At 33.1% G+C, this 18,672-nt stretch overlaps 2 protein-coding genes across 2 annotated transcripts; one reads left to right on the top strand and one right to left on the bottom strand.

Annotated features, from left to right (window-relative positions):
* Window positions 1-554: 554 nt before the first annotated feature.
* LOC114326484 (uncharacterized) lies at window positions 555-9,470 on the bottom strand. Its single transcript, XM_028274879.2, has 6 exons — window positions 9,181-9,470; window positions 4,642-4,743; window positions 4,402-4,492; window positions 2,409-2,672; window positions 1,612-1,674; window positions 555-695 (listed from the first exon to the last, which is right to left on the bottom strand). The coding sequence occupies exons 1-5, from the start codon at window positions 9,367-9,369 to the stop codon at window positions 1,649-1,651; spliced, it is 672 nt and encodes a 223-aa protein (XP_028130680.2). The 5' UTR covers window positions 9,370-9,470; the 3' UTR covers window positions 555-695; window positions 1,612-1,648.
* A 3,211-nt stretch (window positions 9,471-12,681) lies between these two features.
* Window positions 12,682-13,329, top strand: LOC126880642 (uncharacterized). Its single transcript, XM_050644668.1, has one exon. It carries the CDS (start codon window positions 12,682-12,684, stop codon window positions 13,327-13,329), a length of 648 nt encoding a protein of 215 aa, XP_050500625.1.
* Window positions 13,330-18,672: the final 5,343 nt, after the last annotated feature.

Here is an 18,672-nt window from a genome sequence, read left to right as displayed (position 1 = left end):
AGGTATTATTTGGAAGGTCTCCTCTGCTCTTTGCGGAGACAGTGATTCCGCTAGTTCTCTTCTGTAGCTATCCTTTATCTTAAAGAAGGTGTTTCTTGTGAGTCCTCTTGCTGCAATATTGTATGCATTCCCCAGATATTATCTTCCAGACTTTCGCATAGTTCCTTTCAGCACCTCTTTTCATTGTTTATTTCTATGGTTAGTTCTTTCTTTAAAGGTTTTAGTCTTTCCGGTTCATCTTCTACTAATCGGTTGTTTTCCTTGTCTCTGGTGACTTTTCTTCTTAATTCGTTGTAATTTCTTCTATAACTTCTACGTAATCTGTCCACCAGTATGGGAGATGTCCATTCTTCTTCCCGTTGGACAAAATCTCTCGGCCAGCTCCTTAAATTTTTCATATCCAGCTTAAAATTATTTGGGTGTTCCCCCATTCCCTGAAATTTTTCTATTAGGTTTTTCTTGTCAATGAACTTGATTAGTCTCCTACCCCTTGATTTTTTTAATGTTATTTTATGAATCTAAATTAATAAATTATTTGTTCAGAAAAAAACAAATTATAGTATAAAACATATTATATATTTTCAGTTTCTTTATTACAAATGATTCTTTTGTTAACATAACACTCTGCGGACACATTTGGTACCCATATCATGAAAATTTCGACAGCAATATATTTACTTCATTTTCTATAATATCTAAAATAAATTAAAATTTATCATAAAGGGAATTTAAAACGGTACGTTTACATTAATTATTGTCTAATGAATAGTTGAGTGAACTGGTAAGATGGAAATGTCATTAAGATGTTCTTAATGATTGTTAGTCATTATTTTTCCAATATTGTTCTGTCTTGTGGCATCTTACTATTTAGGTTGGGAATAAGCAACAATTTTATTTTAAAAGAGAACAAGTAAAAAAGACTTAACAAAGAAACAAACACCGTGGTAGTCCGAAGAAATAAAAAGAAAGTAAAAGTGAAGAAAAAAAGCATGGTGCAATATCTGAAAGATAAAACAAACGAGAATTACAATAACTATAAAACTGAAAGAAAAAAGTAAAAATATTACTCGCAACAGCAGAAAGAGAAAATTTGGAGAAAAAAATGGAAGAAGATTGCAAAAGTAATCAAAAGCTCTTCTATAGAACCCTAACAGATTTTACCTTGATTTATTTTAAAACAGATAACAAAAAAAGCGCTGTAAGAGAAAAAGAAAATGTACTTAGCATTTCTTAACCTAGAAAAAGCTTTCGATAAAGTAAAGAACACAGACATAAGGAATGGACTGAAAATACAATCCACATTGAAGTTTATAGAACAGAAGCAGCTGAGTTGTTGGAGTCATGTACACTGGATGAAAGATACGATACCAGTGAGGAGAGTCTATTTTGCCGAAAGACTGTTCGGAGACTATTGGGAATTTACTTTCCTTTAAAAGTATATGAAATAATTTTTAATGTTGATCTGGTTGAACTGGAATAATGATGCGGCTGTAGTTTCGTGTTGCAACGAAATTGAAAATGGTTATTAATTTTTAATTTTTAATGTATTTAATATGCTTTATTTGATAAGAAATGTACAAAAATTTATCGATTCGATGATTGTTTACTTACTTTATGTACTCACAAGTGCTAGGTAGACATCAATAATTTATTTCACGTCTCTTACATCAATAGCTAGAAATAACAAAAAAGTATTAATTAGTATCAAACTCCTAAACCTATATTTATAATTAATACAGAAATTATCAGTTTTGATAACTGCTGAATTATTATCAGCAATAATAGCTAAATATTACAAATCCAGAAGGAAAAATATTTTCCCGTAACTGGCTGTACCTATACCATTATATCACAAAAAATTTAAGTAAAATCCTTTATAAAAGGTAAATAATTTATTAAAATTCCCTAAAAAGGGCTACATCATAAAAGCTGAACTAGTTTTCGATCTGATTACAGATAATCATCAGTGCTGAGCAGGATGATCACATGCTAAGCTACCAAAATTGTAAATATATGGGTAAAAACCCTTTAAAATTATACAGTCATGGAACCATTGACCAAATTGTTATAAGTAACATGGATGTTGTAAATATTACATGATTAGGCCCCGGGCACCATCAAGTGGGGGTCAAATGGTGCCCGGGACTCGGGGCCTAATCATGTAATACTACAACATCCATGTTACTTATAACAATTCTAGACAATGTTTCCATGTCTGTATAATTTTAAAGAGTTTTTACTCATATATTTTCAATTTTGGTGCCTTAGCATGTGAGCATAATCTTGTTCAGCACTGATGATGATCTGTAATCAGATCGAAAACTTTCTGCATATGTGATGCAGCCCTTTTTAGGGAATTTTAATAAACTTTTATGAAGGATTTTACTTAAATTTTTTCTAAATATTACCTCTGACAGTTTGCCTCACATTAGGCAGAGTTGATAGGAGACTCTGTAAATCAAAAACCAGCTTTCTTCTGGTTTCTTGGAATTCTTTAAGATCTCTTCTGACGACACCTGTCTCAATATATTCCATTTGTTCCATCAAACGTATCTTTTTGTTAATCGGTAGCACATAAAGTCTTCCTCTTTCTCTATCGGTTTCTTTTATAAGAGATAGAATTTCAGCTTCCTTTTCGGTGGTCAATTCCAACATGTTGTCACATTCTGGATCTGTAATAAATGAATATTTAAATTTAAAATAAAATTTAATATATTATTATAAACTATAGTTTTATTTTAAGGTTGCAGTCATTCATTTAAAGAGCTGAATTAAGAGAACTTTTTTCGAGCTTTCGCAAAATTAATTTCTTCATCAGGATATAATATGCTAAAATAAGTTTATAATTATTTTATCAGTAAATATACATGATTCAATAAAATTGTGTTTTGACTAGGAAAGTTTGGGGGTAGTTCTGATTTCTTTCATTATATATGGATTTTAGGCTGCTGAATCCGAATATGAGGTTTGCGGACAAAATTTCTTGCAGAAACATTGAAAAAATCGCGAAAAAAGGGAAAAATTTCAGCTTTTTTCCGCTTTTTTGCTCAAATCTAGAAAACTATTAACTTTTAGTAAATGGTCTGTTAACAGAAATTAAAGTACGGCTAACATTTTCGGACATATTTCTACGGCATTGGGACACCAATGAGTCTAAAATTTTATAAGAAACTCATATTTTCGGCTTTGGTAAATTGAGACCACAAAACCTTGAACGTCGGCGGCTGGGAATACAGACCCACTTTTTCAAAAACATATATATGCAGCGTTGGGACAGAAAGGGTTAATGTACAATACAATCGATGGATACCACACTTTTACGTCATGGGTGGCATTTCTGTATTGCACGAAAACATGCAATAGCTCCTAACCAATCCCTTCCTCGGCTAAAAACTAAACCCGCACCTGAGGTTTATGAAAGTCAGAGAGCTGTTCAACTAATACATTTTGAAAGGACAAAACCTCAAGGTTTATCAGAAATCAAGATCCGAAGGGAATGTTCACACCAACTGAAACTGTGACTCCATATGTGCCTGATCTTCTGTGGCTCTAAGGGAAAAGCAGAGACATTATCGGTATTTTAGGATGGAATGGATTCATGGAAGCTGTGAGACGAGACATACCATATTCATATTATGAACTAACATTTATTATTATAAAAAAAGTAAATAGTGATATTTGTAGATCATTTTAAGTACTTTAATTTCTGTTAACAGACCATTTACTAAAAGTTAGTAGTTTTCGAGATTTGAGCAAAAAAACGGAAAAAAGCTGAAATTTTTCGATTTTCTCGCGATTTCTTCAATGTTATGGCAAGAAATTTTGCCCGCAAACCTCATATTCGGATTTAGCAGCCCAAAATCCATATATAATGAAAGAAATCAGAACTATCCCAAAACTTTCCCACTAGGGAGCTCGTAAAGTACAAATTGACTGAATCAACAATGAAATTAAGATGTAGAAGCTATATGTGGCTATATCGGAGAATACTTAAAATCCCGTGGACTAATCCAGTCACGAATGAGGAGGTCCTCACAAGAATGAAGAAGAACAGAGGTGCTGACCACCATCAAATCTCGAAAGTTACAATACTTCGGACACATTATGCTAAATGAATCCAGATATGCCCCCCTACCAGCCATCCTGCAAGGAAAAATATTTATAAAGCGGGGTCCAGGAAGAAGAACATCCTGGTTAAAGAACCTCAAAACCTGGTTCATCACAACATCTGTGCAGCTTTACCGCGCTGCTGCAGATAAGATAAATATTGCCATGATGAGCGCCAACATTCTTTACAGGTAGGCACATCAAGAAGAAGAAGAAGATAAAGCTAAAATTTAACACAAAATTTCTGGTTTTAATAGGACTCTGTAAAAATCTCTATTAATTATATTTACCTACCTTCTTGTTCTAATGGGCCATTCTGAGACTGATATTGTCCTTGTGGTGGTTGCGTTGATGCCCTCTGAGTTGGACCATTTTGATAATTCACCTAAAAGATATAACTTTGAATTAATTATATTGTTCTGAAGCTAATATCTTCAATACTAAAGTCGATAGTAGATATGAAACGAAATCTTAATTTGTTGGATTAACGTAGGACTTAGAACTAGGTACTTATTATTTAATGTCAAAACTTACTTGAGGTTCTTGCTCAAAAGAGGGTTCAAAATTTTCCTGCTCTCTTGATACTGCAGGACATGGTCTAAACTGTTGTTGGTCGTTATACTGCTCATTAGATTGCTGAAAAAAACAATTTTTTTTAACAACAGAATACAATAGAACCAGCTTATTAGAGTATCAGTTATAGGAATATCCCGGTTTATGAAATATAAATTCGAGGTCCCGAAACGTTTCCATTTACTCCTTAATAAATTTATCCGTTTATTGGAATACGTATTAATAAAATAATACCGCTTATTAGAATATTTTTCAGGTCGACGAATAAATTGTTACCTACAATTTCCTAAAAATTTAAATTCTCTCTTGTATTATGGTGTCTCGCCAAGGGCCTCGACGGCCTGTAATGCTGTTTTATATTAGGGTTGTCAGGTAATAAATATTTTATTAATTTGTTATTAGTACCAATTCAATCGGTCGCCGACAAATTCACGTTTTCAGATCATAAAATAGTTTCCTTTGTGTACAAACTATACATATTGCCACCCACTTGCCTGTTATAAAATTTTTAAGAAACAGTTCGCCCATCCTGATGAGAGAATGTTGTGAGATAAGACGTTTTCTGAATGGCCAAACCAATGTAAATTTTTCTAATTTTTATAATATAGAGCAACAAGTGACTAGTATTTTATGTAATAAAAAACAAGCTACAATTACCGATTACTTTTCAAGACTAAATAACTAATTTTCTTATATGTATTTTATTATTTTAATACGAAAATATTTACATAATCTATATTTTCCATAAATTTCATATTAATTACTGTATGCATCCACATAATATACCTAATGTAATTTGGTCTTTTAATAAATAAGTTACGCTATTGTATTATTGTATTATTGACATAAAAAGATCTAAAACTATATGCATACATATTAACATGGTATGTACTATTATTACGTATATTAGGTACACTTATTACGGCCAGCAACCAATGATCGGTTAATAGAATATTCCGGTTATAGAATATCCCGTGCTTTTTTTTTGTGAATTTGATGGCCTTGGCTGAGCCAATTAGCCAGACATTTTATTTTAAAAACAAACATTTTTTTCAACCAGAGGAATTTTTTCTGTATTTCTAACTCTAAATATATGTACATAAGAAACTAACATACTACTATCTAAATAAATACACTGTTTTGGATGTAAATATTTTTTTGTATATATTTTTTTTATATATTTATTTTTTTCATATATTTTTTTATTATATTTTTAATTTTTTTTTCTTTTTTTTTAATTGTTTTTTTTACTACGATAAGATATAAACCCGATTCAACTTCTGTAATATATTATACAGGGTGTCCCGAAAAGATTGGTCATAAATTATACCGCACATTTTGGGGTCAAAAATAGTTCGATTGAACCTAACTTACCTTAGTACAAATGTGCTCATAAAAAAAGTTACAGCCCTTTGAAGTTACAAAATGAAAATCGATTTTTTTCAATATATCGAAAACTATTCGAGATTTTTTATTGAAAACGGACATGTATGATTCTTATGTCAGAAACATCTTAAAACAAAATTATAGTGAAATTTGTCCACCCCATAAAAAATTTATGGGGGTTTTGTTCCCTTAAACCCCCCAAACTTTTGTGTACCTCCCAATTAATTCATTATTGTGGTACCATTAGTTAAACACAACGATTTTAAAACTTTTTTGTCTCCTAGTATTTTTTCGATAAGCTAGTTTTTATCGAGAGGCGGCTTCTTTTTAAATATATTTACATAAACATTTTCTGTGGGTTTTGCTCCTTTAAAACAGTGTTTTTAAAACTTTTTTGTCTCTTAGTCTTTTTTTGATAAGTCACCTTTTATCGAGATGTGGCTTCTTTTTCAAAATATACATAAAAATGTAAATTATAAATAAATTTTCAGATTATTAACAGGTCTCTATAATCGTACTTAACCATATACAGGGTGTTTCATTAATAATTGTCCATATAGTAACTGAAGAAACCTTAGCACAAAATACCAAGATTTAACCTAAAACACTTATATAAAATGTGGTTCCTTACTGAGTTACAGGGTGTTTTATCTAAAAATTTAAAAACTATTTTTGCTCAGCATTTTAAAACTATTCTACGTATCCTTTTCATACTTGTCAGAAAATATAGATACTGTACAGACTACTAAATTACGTTAGACAAAGGTTTCTGGCTATTACCAGAGGCGTACGACGGGAGAAAGTGAATGGTTGACCCTTCCCAAATTCTACGCCACTGGCGGAATTGCTATTTTAGTTCAATTTTTGGATTCTCCAATACTTTCTATGAAAATAATATACTCTTCATTCGTAACAATAAAGTCATTAGTTTTCGAGATCTTTGAAGTTAAAAATGAAACGACACTGTTATTTTGATTAATGTATTGTGTCGCTTCATTTTTAATTTCAAATATCTCGAAAACTAATCATTTTATCGTTACGAATGAAGAGTATATTATTTACATAAAAAGTATTGGAAAATCAAAAAATTACACTAAAATATCATTTTCGTCAGTTGCGTAGAATTTGGGAAGAGTCAACCAGCCACTATCCCCTGTCGTACGCCTCTGGTAGTAGCTAGAAACGTTTATTTATTTTAATTTAGTAGGGTATACAGTGCCTACACTTTTTGCCAAGTATGATAAGGATAAACCAAATAGTTTTAAAGTACTGGGTACAAATAATTTTTAAAATTTAATCATATGAATCATATCAAAAATTAATAAAAATAACTGTGCCGTTTCATATTTAACTTCAAATATCTCGAAAACTAATAACTTTATCGTTACCAATTAAGAGTATATTATTTACGTAGAAAGTATTGGAGAATCTAAAAATGGCACTAAAATAGTAATTTCTCCAGTGGCGTAGAATTTGAAAAGGGTCAACCATTCACTATCCCCTGTCGTACGCTTCTGGTAGTAGCTAGAAACATTTGTTTATCATAATTTAGTAGGGTGTATAGTAGTCGCACTTTCTGTCAAGTATGAAAAGGATACGTTGAACAGTTTTAAAATGCTGAGCAAAAATAATTTTTAAATTTTTAGATAAAACACCCTGTAACTCAGTAAGGAACCACATTTTATTTAAGTGTTTTAGGTTAAATCTTCGTATTTTGTGCTAAGGTTTCTCCAGTTACTATATGGACAATTATTAATGAAACACCCTGTACAAATATGTGGTGGATTCGACAAATATTGAAAATATCTCCATAAACACTAGCTTATCTAAAAAGTACTAAGAGGCAAACAAGTTTTAAAAACATTGTTTTTAACTAATGGTAATACAATATTAATTTAATTCGAACGTACACAAAAGTTTGGGCGGGTTTAAGGGAACAAAACCCCCATAAAATTTTTATAGGGTGCACAAAAATTTCACTTTAATTTTTTTTTAAGATATTGCTGCCATAAGAATGCCACATGTCCATTTTCAATAAAAAATCTTTAAGAGTTTTCGATATATGAAAAAAATCGATTTTCATTTTGTAACTTCAAAGGGCTGTAACTTTTTTTGTGTGCAATATTTTATATAAGTAAGTGAGGTTCAATCAACCTATTTTTGACGCCAGAATCTGTGGTATAATTTATGACCAATCTTTTTGGGACACCCTATATATAAGTTGCTTGGCACGAAGGCTATTCCAATAAGCGGGTTCGACTGTATACAAAATGCATAAATGCTTATGGAACAGCAAAACTCTACGAAAAAAATGCTTCAAAAAGCTAAAACCAATCATTAAAGAACTACAGCTAATTTCATCACACCAATTTGGTTTTCGAAAGAGCCTTTTACTGTTGACCAAGTGCATATAAGCACTGATATTATAGAAATGGAACTGGAAAAACTAATGTTTGCATCACTGTCTTCCTGGATGTGACCCAAGCATTCGAGAAGGTGTGGAATAAAGAATTAATACATAAACTGCTCTATCACATGCCAGAACAGAACGCTCACCTTTTAGAATCATACAGACATATCAGACAGATGGTTCAGGGTAAAGCAGGAGGAAGCATACTCTGATTTGAGACAGATTAGAGCTGGTGTTACATTAGGAAGTGTCCTTGGACCAGTTCTGTACATTTTATACACCAGAGATATCCCTTAACTAAATCAAGATGACACACATACATTTGCAGATGACACGGCAATTATCTCAGTTGGAAATAATGATAAAGAAGCAGTAATAACCTTCAGAACTCCATAGATAAGATTGTTAATTGGAAAAAAGCATGGAGAATCAAGTTGAATGAAACCGAATAGATACATATTGATTTTACTAATAAAAGGAGACTACATATCAATTATTAGAATAAACTACATCCAGGTTCCATATGAGAATACTGTAAAATATCTGGGTATCAATCTTGACGCAAGACTCAAATGCAAAGCACACACGTATTAAAATAGAAGTATAGGTCATCAGCTAAAGATATAATGTTAATTGATAGCAGAAATTATGGAAAAATAAGCACTTCTTCTAATACAAAAATGGAAGAGGTAGAAGATACTTACTTCCCCTCCATTATCTTGACCCTGAGCATTTCTTGCTATGATAACTTCGTTATGTTGAAGATCTTCAGGAATTTGTATTACGGTAGATTGATTGGGATCCATTGTGCCACTTGGAATTATAATTTTTGTCCATTTTGCTTCGTCTCTGTACCATGTAAAATTTTTAGTATCCATAGTCACTGATTCCATAATTTACAACTTATAGCAAACTAGAAATTTTGAGCTATTTAAAATTTCACAAAAATTTTGTATTATCGCCAAAAAATCTCGTATTATATCTGACAATGTCAAACTATTAAGTCATTTAAATAATAGTGATACATGAATCATGTACATACTTTCTTACGAAATACCAAACATACACTAACTTTGGAGTTTTTAAGATGAAGATAAATGCAAGAATAAAAATATAAATAATAGAAAAATCAATAATTTTAAAAGTAATTACTGATTACTGTATGGCCAATAGTGATTTGTATTTTAGGTCTGGATCCCGCGTATGAAAAAAAAGTTGATTAATAGCAAGCTGAAAATTTGTTAATAGCTTAAGGGTGTCTAGTCGGATAAACTTTGATATATGGGAACACTGGAACAGGGGCAGTTTTAATTGTGGAACAGGTTAAAAATTTGGAACGGTCAGACCACGAAAACGGTACATTTATTTTGTCCGACAGAACAGACTTAAACTCTTCGAACAGAGATTAAACTCTCATGCAAAAATCAGACTGCTATTTATCACCTGTCAGAATTCCTGTTATTTGACATATTCTACATGTTCCGCTCATTAAAACGTCCATTTGGTGATAAATAGCAGTCTGATTTTTGCATGAGAGTTTAATCTCTGTTCGGAGAGTTTAAGTCTGTTCTGTCGGACAAAATACATGTGCCGTTTTCGTGGTCTGACCGTTCCAAATTTTTAACCTGTTCCACAATTAAAACTTCCCCTGTTCCAGTGTTCCCATATATTAAAGTTTGTCCGACTAGACACCCTTAAGCTATTAACAAATTTTCAGCTTGCTATTAATCAACTTTTTTTTTATACGCGGGATCCAGGCCTATTTTTCATATGATAGTAAACTAATATGATTTCACCAAATAATATTTGCAAATGTCTAATATAACATTACTTTTCAAACAGAATTTGAAATTCAATCAACCTATATCGGATCGAAACTAACTGCATAATTAATGAGAATCTAACAATCAGCGAACAATGGGAAATGTGTAAAAATAATATTAAAGACGCAGCAAATAATATTCTAGGGCCAGAGAAACCACCATCACGCAATGACTGGTTCGATGCTGAGTGTGAGGACATTACAAGAAGAAAGAACGATGCATATAAACAGATGCAGCACAGGAAAACCCGAGAAAAACAACAAAAATATAAAGACCTTAGAAGAGAAGAGAAGTGCATTCATAGAAGAAAAAAGAGAACTTATGAAAATAGAATACTAGAAGAACTTGAGGCATTAAAACAGGAAAATCAAACAAGAAAATTCTATAAAACTCTGAATAATGCAAGAAAGGAATTCAAACCAAGGCTAAGACTATGTAAGGATAAGGAGGGGCACATACTCAATACAAAAGAAGAAATATTGAAAAGGTGGGTGGAAAACTATAAAGAACTACTTACCATCGAAGTAGAAGATCCAAATCAACCGAACCCAAGAGCAACCAACAATACACCATTAGAGCCTCCATCAATTCAAGAAGTACGGGATGTAATAAAACACCTAAGAAATAATAAATCTCCAGGAAGTGATGGTATATCCGCGGAACTTATTAAATATGGAGGTGCTACCCTGACTAATCAAATATATAAAATAATACTAAGAGCCTGGAATGAGGAACAAATCCCGGAAGAGTGGTGTCTTGGAATCGTTTGCCCGCTACACAAAAAGGGTGATCAATTGTAATGTAGAAACTATAGGGGAATAACCCTCCTTAATACAGCTTACAAAATATTTTCGAGCATCTTATATGGTCGCCTAAGTGCATATTCAGAGGAGCTTCTTGGAGGATATCAAAGTGGTTTTAGGCCTGGTCGATCAACAACAGACCAGATCTTTGTGCTAAGACAAATATTGGAAAAAACCAATGAATTCAATATCGACACTTACCATCTTTTCGTAGATTTTAAATCGGCCTATGATAGTGTCCTAAGAAATAAATTGTATGAAGCCATGGATGAATTCCACATCCCTGACAAACTGATAAGATTGGTTAAGGCTACAATGCGTAAAGTCGTTTGCAAAGTCGAAATACAGGGCGAACAATCACAGGCGTTTGAAACGAATATTGGGCTGCGACAGGGAGATGCGCTGGCGTGTCTCCTCTTCAACATAGCTCTAGAAAAGGCGGTCAGAGATGCCCGAATAGACAACAGAGGAAATATTTTTAATAAATTATCCCAAATTTTGGCATATGCCGATGACGTGGACCTAGTTGCCCGCACAACACGCAAACTAGAAGAAATGTATACCACCTTCTCAAATGCCTCAAAAAATATGGGCCTGACAGTAAACGAGGAGAAAACTAAGATGGTGGCATCAACACCCAACAATAGAGCCATAAACATCGGTCACCAATTCTCTGTTGATAACTCTACCTTTGAAGTGGTGGACAAATTCACATACTTAGGCTCCCTGATCACCAAGGAAAACGTCATGACAGAAGAAATCAAGCGAAGGATAATCCTAGCGAACAAATGCTATTTTGGACTCAGTAGACATATGAGAAGCAGAAACTTAAGCCAAAAAACAAAAATAACCATATACAAAACCCTTATACAACCAGTGTTGACATATGGATCGGAGACATGGACCATCTCCAAGGCAGATGAAAACCTTCTGCTTATATTTGAACGAAGGATCCTGAGAGGCATATTCGGTGGCATCTGTGAAAATGGTATTTGTTGGAGGAGGTACAACTACGAGGTATACCACAGATATAAACATATATTTGGTGGAAAAGACGTAGTATCTCTTATAAGAATAGGACGACTAAGATATGCAGGACATCTAGCAAGATCACAGCATAACAACCCTCCTAGAAGAATCCTTATGTCACAACCTGTGGGAAGTAGAAATAGGGGTAGGCCAAAACTTAGATGGAAAGATGGTGTAGATGAGGATGGAAGAAAAATAGGCGCAGCAAACTGGCAACGGTTGGCAATGGATAGGACTGACTGGCGTAATAGACTTGGGAAGGTCGAGGCTCTTTCATAGGGCTGTAGCACCATTGATGATGATGATATCGGATCGGTACTCACCTGAAGGATCGCAGACGTTCTGATACAATTCTCTTTGTAAATACAATGAAGTAGACTTTACTAAGTAACAAGACATTTACTCAACACACTCACTACACATTACACTGTAATCTGTTGCGAAATCAACTGTACCGTGCCAATTGCCTTAGTTGTTGTAGTAGTCTGTGAACCTAGTTTATAAAGGTTTTGCAGTTTCATTACAATTTAATGTACAAGAAATATCAAATATGGATAAGCTACTACGACCAGACAGATTCGATGCAGATCCAAACTCTTCTAGATCGTCTCAAGAATGGATACATTGGAAAGCTACTTTTGAAAACTTTATTTTCTCTGTAGTTGATATCTCAGAGGAGGAAAAATTCAAACTATTAGTAAATTACGTGAGCAACAATATCTATGAACTTATCTCTGATTGTAGAAAGTATTCTGAAGCCAAAGGTATTCTCGAAGCAGTTTTTGTTAAACCCAAAAATGAAATTTTTGCCCGACATATCCTAATGACTAAAAGACAACAAGCTGGTGAAAATATAGATCAATACGTTCGACATATTAAGGTGCTTTCCAAAGACTGTAATTTTCGAGCCGTTTATGCAGACCAAAATAGAGAAGATTATATAAGAGACTCACTTATTAGTGGAATTCTTTCTAATGACATAAGACAACGTTTACTAGAAAACAACAGTATTACTCTGCAAGATGCCATACTGAAAGCCCCGTCTCTGGAGTCAGCTTCAAAACACTCTGAGGCTAATATTACTCCTGGACATATTATTAATGCAATTTCATCCGAAACCAGAGAGCAAACTCATTATAATTCTACTACTGTGAATAGTTGGAAATGTTACTTTTGTGATGAACTAGAACTATTTTAAATGGGAAATAAGCCACAATTTTACCAAAAAATTGAATTTATTAACGTTTAGATATTAATAATGGTAATAATAATAATTAATAATCAATATTGGGAATATCATTTTAAAGTCTTCTACTTTAAAATGTATAATACATGCCTGAATTGCCTATATAAATGAGTCAGATTAAATAAATTATTAGAAGAATTTTTTACTAAGCAACAACATTTTTGTTTATTTAGTATTATTTTGTATTTTGACAACGACACCCGACTTTTTTTTTTTTTTTTTTTTTATTAACCCCACATTTATTACAATCTATCTATACAATCTAAACCTAAATGTTTAGGTAGATAACAGACAATAAGTAATAGGACTGACAATAATTAGGAATGACATGTAGGGAGGCATCCAGTGATGCACCCCTTTTTTAAAACTTAGCCTACAACACTGACTATTTCTGACATAAACTTATACACATTAATTTAGTACCTATTGTTCACTTAACTCTAACGGAACTTTTCGTTTTAACCTACGAACAGTACACGGTTTATTCACTAAATTTTTTGCTAACACGTTTGGATGCACTTTAAGTTTTTCTGTATGTTTTTTCGCGCACTTTTTGATGTCATCTTTGACGTATGGTAGTCCGGCGTCCCGATGGATGGCTTCATTGGTTATGAACCATGGAACTCCTAGTATTGATCTCAATATTTTGGACTGAAATCTTTGTATGATTTCAATGTTGGAATGTGCGGCGGTTCCCCATAATTCTATCCCATAAGTCCACACTGGTTTTAGGATGGATTTGTAGATTAATATTTTATTTTCAGTTGATAGTTTTGATTTTTTGCCCAACAGCCAATATATGGTTCTTAACTTATGACCCAGTTGTTTTCGCTTAGTAAATATATGCTTCCTCCAGTTTAATCTTCTGTCCAAGTACATACCTAGATATTTGACTTCATCCCCTTGTGGGATTCCTTTACCGTTTAAGTATACTGCCGGACATGTTTCCCTACGCGTGGTAAATGTTAGGTGTAGCGATTTGTTTTCATTAATTTTGACTCTCCATTTTGTCATCCATTGTTGAATTTTATTTAGATTATTTTGTAAGATTTCTGAGGCTATTTTGGGATTTTTGTTCGATGATAGTATTGCCGTATCATCCGCAAATGTGGCTGTAGTGATATGTGTATCTGTCGGTAAGTCAGCAGTGAATATAAGGTATAATATAGGTCCTAGTACACTTCCTTGGGGCACCCCAGCGAGAATTTGTTGTATGTTTGTGTATTCATTCTCATACTTTACCTGGAAGTTTCTGTTGGTGATATATGACTTTAAGAGTATATAGTAATTTGTAGGTAAATTCTGTTTTAGTTTACATAATAGGCCTTTATGCCAGACTTTATCAAATGCCTGACTTACGTCCAGAAATACCGCCGAGCAGTACCTATTATTTTCAAAGTCCTCGTTGATTCTCTCTACAATTCTATGTACCTGTTGTATTGTTGAATGTTGTTTTATAAACCCAAATTGGTGTGGTGGTATTAGTTTTTTGTTTTCTATTATAGGCATTAGCTTAGTAAGTGTCAGCTTTTCAAAAACTTTGGATACCACTGGAAGAAGACTAATAGGACGGTAGGACTGTACATTTTCTGGTTCTTTTCCTGGCTTTAGTATCATTGTTATTTGTGCTAGTTTCCACTGTGATGGGAAATGACCTAGTCTCATTATAGAGTTAAATAACTGTGTCAGAAATTGGAAGCCTTTCTCTGGGAGTTGCTGAAGAGTTTTTCCTGTAATCAGGTCGTATCCTGGAGCTTTTTTTGGATCGATGTTGTGTTGTATAATATTTTTTACCTCATTTTTTGTGAATCTTTTTTCAGGAAGTTCTAGTTGATAAGGTTTTGTGAGTATCGAAATAATTTCTTCTTCAGTTTGTAGTGAGTAATTTCCCTCATTTGGTGTAAAGACTTTTTTAAGGTGTGTCGCAAATGTTTCGGCCTTTTCTAGAGGACTTCTCGCCCATTGTCCTGTTTGTGTTCTTAGTGGTGGGACTGTATAGTTCTGCCTTCGTAGAGTCCTTGTGGCCTTCCATAACGAGTAGTCAGTAGCTTGAGTTGCATCTAGTTTTTGTAGGTATTCCTCAAAGCTTGCATTTTTTTCTGCTATTATCAATTTTTTTAGGTCTTTTTGTGCTTTATTGAGGTTTGTTTTACTTTGAGGTGATCTTGATAATTGCCATTGTTTTCTGAGTTTTCTTTTCTCAATTATTTTTTCATGTATTGTATTGGAACAGTGTTTGTTCATATGTCGATTTGTAGGTAATGGTGTTGAGTTCCATGCTGCTTCCTGTAAAACTGTGTTAAAATGTTCTACTGTTTGTTCGATTTGTTTATCGGTCTTTAGTGGGATGTCTAAATTGATTTGATTATTTACTTGATATCTAAAATAACTCCAATTTGTTTTGTTGTTGTGTAATATACAGCTCCTTAACGACACCCGACTTGGGCGTCGAAACGTTAATAAATTCATTTTTTTGGTAAAATTGTGGCTTATTTCCCATTTAAAATAGTTCATTATAAAAATGCCATAAGGAAATAGCTTCAGAACAACGTTACTTTTGTGGATCAACTGAAAGACATCCTCGTAGCCTATGCCCTGCTAGAGACAAAGTTTGCAAGAAATGCTCTAAAGTTGGACATTTTTCGAAGGTATGTAGGCTTCAGACGTCCAATTTAGCGTCAGCTGCTGCTTTAGCTACTACTACATCTAGTTCTAATGTTAGAAATCTTGCTGCTGCCCCTCAATGCTTATCTAAAAGTGTTACTAAAATAAAGGTGAATGGAAATACAGTTGAATGTTTAATAGACACAGGTAGTTCTGAGTCATATATCAGTAAGAATTATGCATTGTCTATAAAAGTGAAAACATTTAGAAGTCATGCAAGCATACTAATGGCTTCAACAGCGCACAGAATGACTATCTCAGGACATTGCTTTGTTAATTTAGAAATAAACGGACATTCCTATAAAAATGTCAAATTATCAATAATTCAAGATTTATGTGCTGATGTAGTAATAGGTCAAGACTTGCTTAAACAACAGTCTTCTCTAGAAATCACTTTTGCTGGCTCAAAAATGCCTTTAGTTATTGACCGTGTGGATAACATCTGTAGTTTGGCATACTTAAATATACAGGGTGTCCAGAAACTCTACCGACAAACGAAGACAGGAGATTGTTTAGATAATTTTAAGATAATTTAACCCAATTCACCTGGTCCGAAAATGCTTCCTAAGGGAGCTAGAGCTCTTTGAAGATGGCGTCATGTAATTAGTTTTTCTTAAATAACTCCATAACGCTTCTACTTAGAAAAATGAAAATTGGTATGCTTATTTACTTTCCAGAAATGAATCGACTCTATTGATTGTAAATTTCTAGTACCGGTCATTGGCGTCCGTTTTGGGTAGGGTCACGGTTATTTTATCGCATAACTGTTTTGTCTTTAACTTTTAAGTCTTTTTGACACTGGATTATTAAATTGTGAGGTATTTTTGTACTAAAAGGTACTCTTGCTTTAAGTCAGTAGGACACACCATTTTCTAGAAAAATCGATTTGAAAGTTTTTCGTTTTTGGAATTTGAAAAAAATTGAAAATAATTTTCAAAAATAAGACGATGTATTTTACTAACTTAAAGCAAGAGTAACTTTTAGTACTCGAATACCTCATAATTTAATAATCTAGTGTCAAAAATGCTTAAAAATTAAGGACAAAAAGTTACGCTATAAAATAACTGTTGACCTACCCAAAACGGACGCCTATGACCGGTACTAGAAATTCGCAATTAATGAAATCGATTCATCTCTTGAATATAAATAAATGTACCAGTTTTCGTCTTTCTAAATAGGTTTTTTTGAAATTTTTTTTTGAAATTCAAAGAACGAAAAATTTTCAAATCGATTTTTCTAGAAAACGGTGTGTCCTACCGGCTTAAAACAAGAGTACCTTTTAGCACCAGAATACCTCACAATTTAATAATACAGTGTCAAAAATGCTTAAGAATTAAAGACAAAAAAGTTTGCGATAAAATAACCGTTGTCCTGCCCAAAACGGACGCCTATGATCGGTACTAAAAATTCGCAATGGATGGAATAGATTTATCTCTGGAAGATAAATAAACGTACCAATTTTTGTTTTTCTATATAGAAGCGTTCTGGAGGTATTTAAGAAAAACTCATTACAAGACGCCATCTTCAAAGACCTCTAGCTCCCTTAGGAAGCATTTTCGGACTAAGTGAATAGGGCTAAATTGTCTTAGAATTATCAGAAGAATCTTCTGTCTTCGTTTGTCGGTAGAGTTTCTGGACACCCTGTATAGCCGCCCAAATTATTCTCCAATCTATCTAATGAGTGCAAACCAATAGCAACTAAATCAAGAAAATTTTCAACTGAAGATAGAAAATTCATAACTGACGAGATAAAGAATCTCCTATTGGAAGTCTCCTCTGGAATCATAGAAGAAAGCAACTCTCCTTGGCGTACACAAGTACTTATTACAAAAAGTGAAACTCACAAAAAGCGAATGGTGGTAGATTATTCACAAACGATTAATAAATTTAATTACTTATATTCTGAATATTACGATATTCTGTCTTCAGTACTATTGATCTTAAAAATGCGTACCATCAAATTCCAATCAAAAAAGAAGAGAAACTACGCTTATACTGCTTTTGAAGCCAACGGCCAACTATATCAATTTTGCCCGATCCCTTTTGGGGTAACCAACGGAGTGGCTTGCTTTCAAATGGTTATCGATGGTATTATTAAATCCGAAAATTTAAAAGAAGTACATATATGCCTACCTTGATGATATTACTGTTTGTGGATTAAATCAATAACAACATAATGAAAATCTTAATAAATTTATGGAAGTAGCGAAGAAATACAATTTAACAATAAATCAAAATAAAAGTTCTTATATACTAAATTCAATCAAACTTTTGGGTTACCAAATAAATAATCAGACCTTAAAACCTGATCCTGAAAGAAGTTACCCTTGCCAAACGACTCACAATCACTAAAGAGAGCTGTTGGAATGTTTGCACATTATTCCAAATTTGTCCCACAATTTTCAGACAAGATACAAAAACTAGTCACATGCAGTACTTTTCCTTTAACAGAACAAGAAGCTGAAGCTTTTCAAATTCTTAAATCTGAAATTATTTCTTCAGCTGTTACTACAATATTGATGACTTCTCTTAGCCAAGGAGGAAGACCTGTTGCTTTCTTTTCAAGAACTTTATCAAAAAAGTGAAAGAAATCATTCATCAATGGAAAAAGTGGCTTATGCAATAGTGGAA

The sequence above is a fragment of the Diabrotica virgifera genome, chromosome 2, assembly GCF_917563875.1.
Source record: "Diabrotica virgifera virgifera chromosome 2, PGI_DIABVI_V3a".
Classification (NCBI taxonomy): Eukaryota; Metazoa; Arthropoda; class Insecta; order Coleoptera; family Chrysomelidae; genus Diabrotica; species Diabrotica virgifera.
Note: the sequence above shows the minus strand (reverse complement) of the source record. Positions and strands in the feature narration are given on the sequence as shown.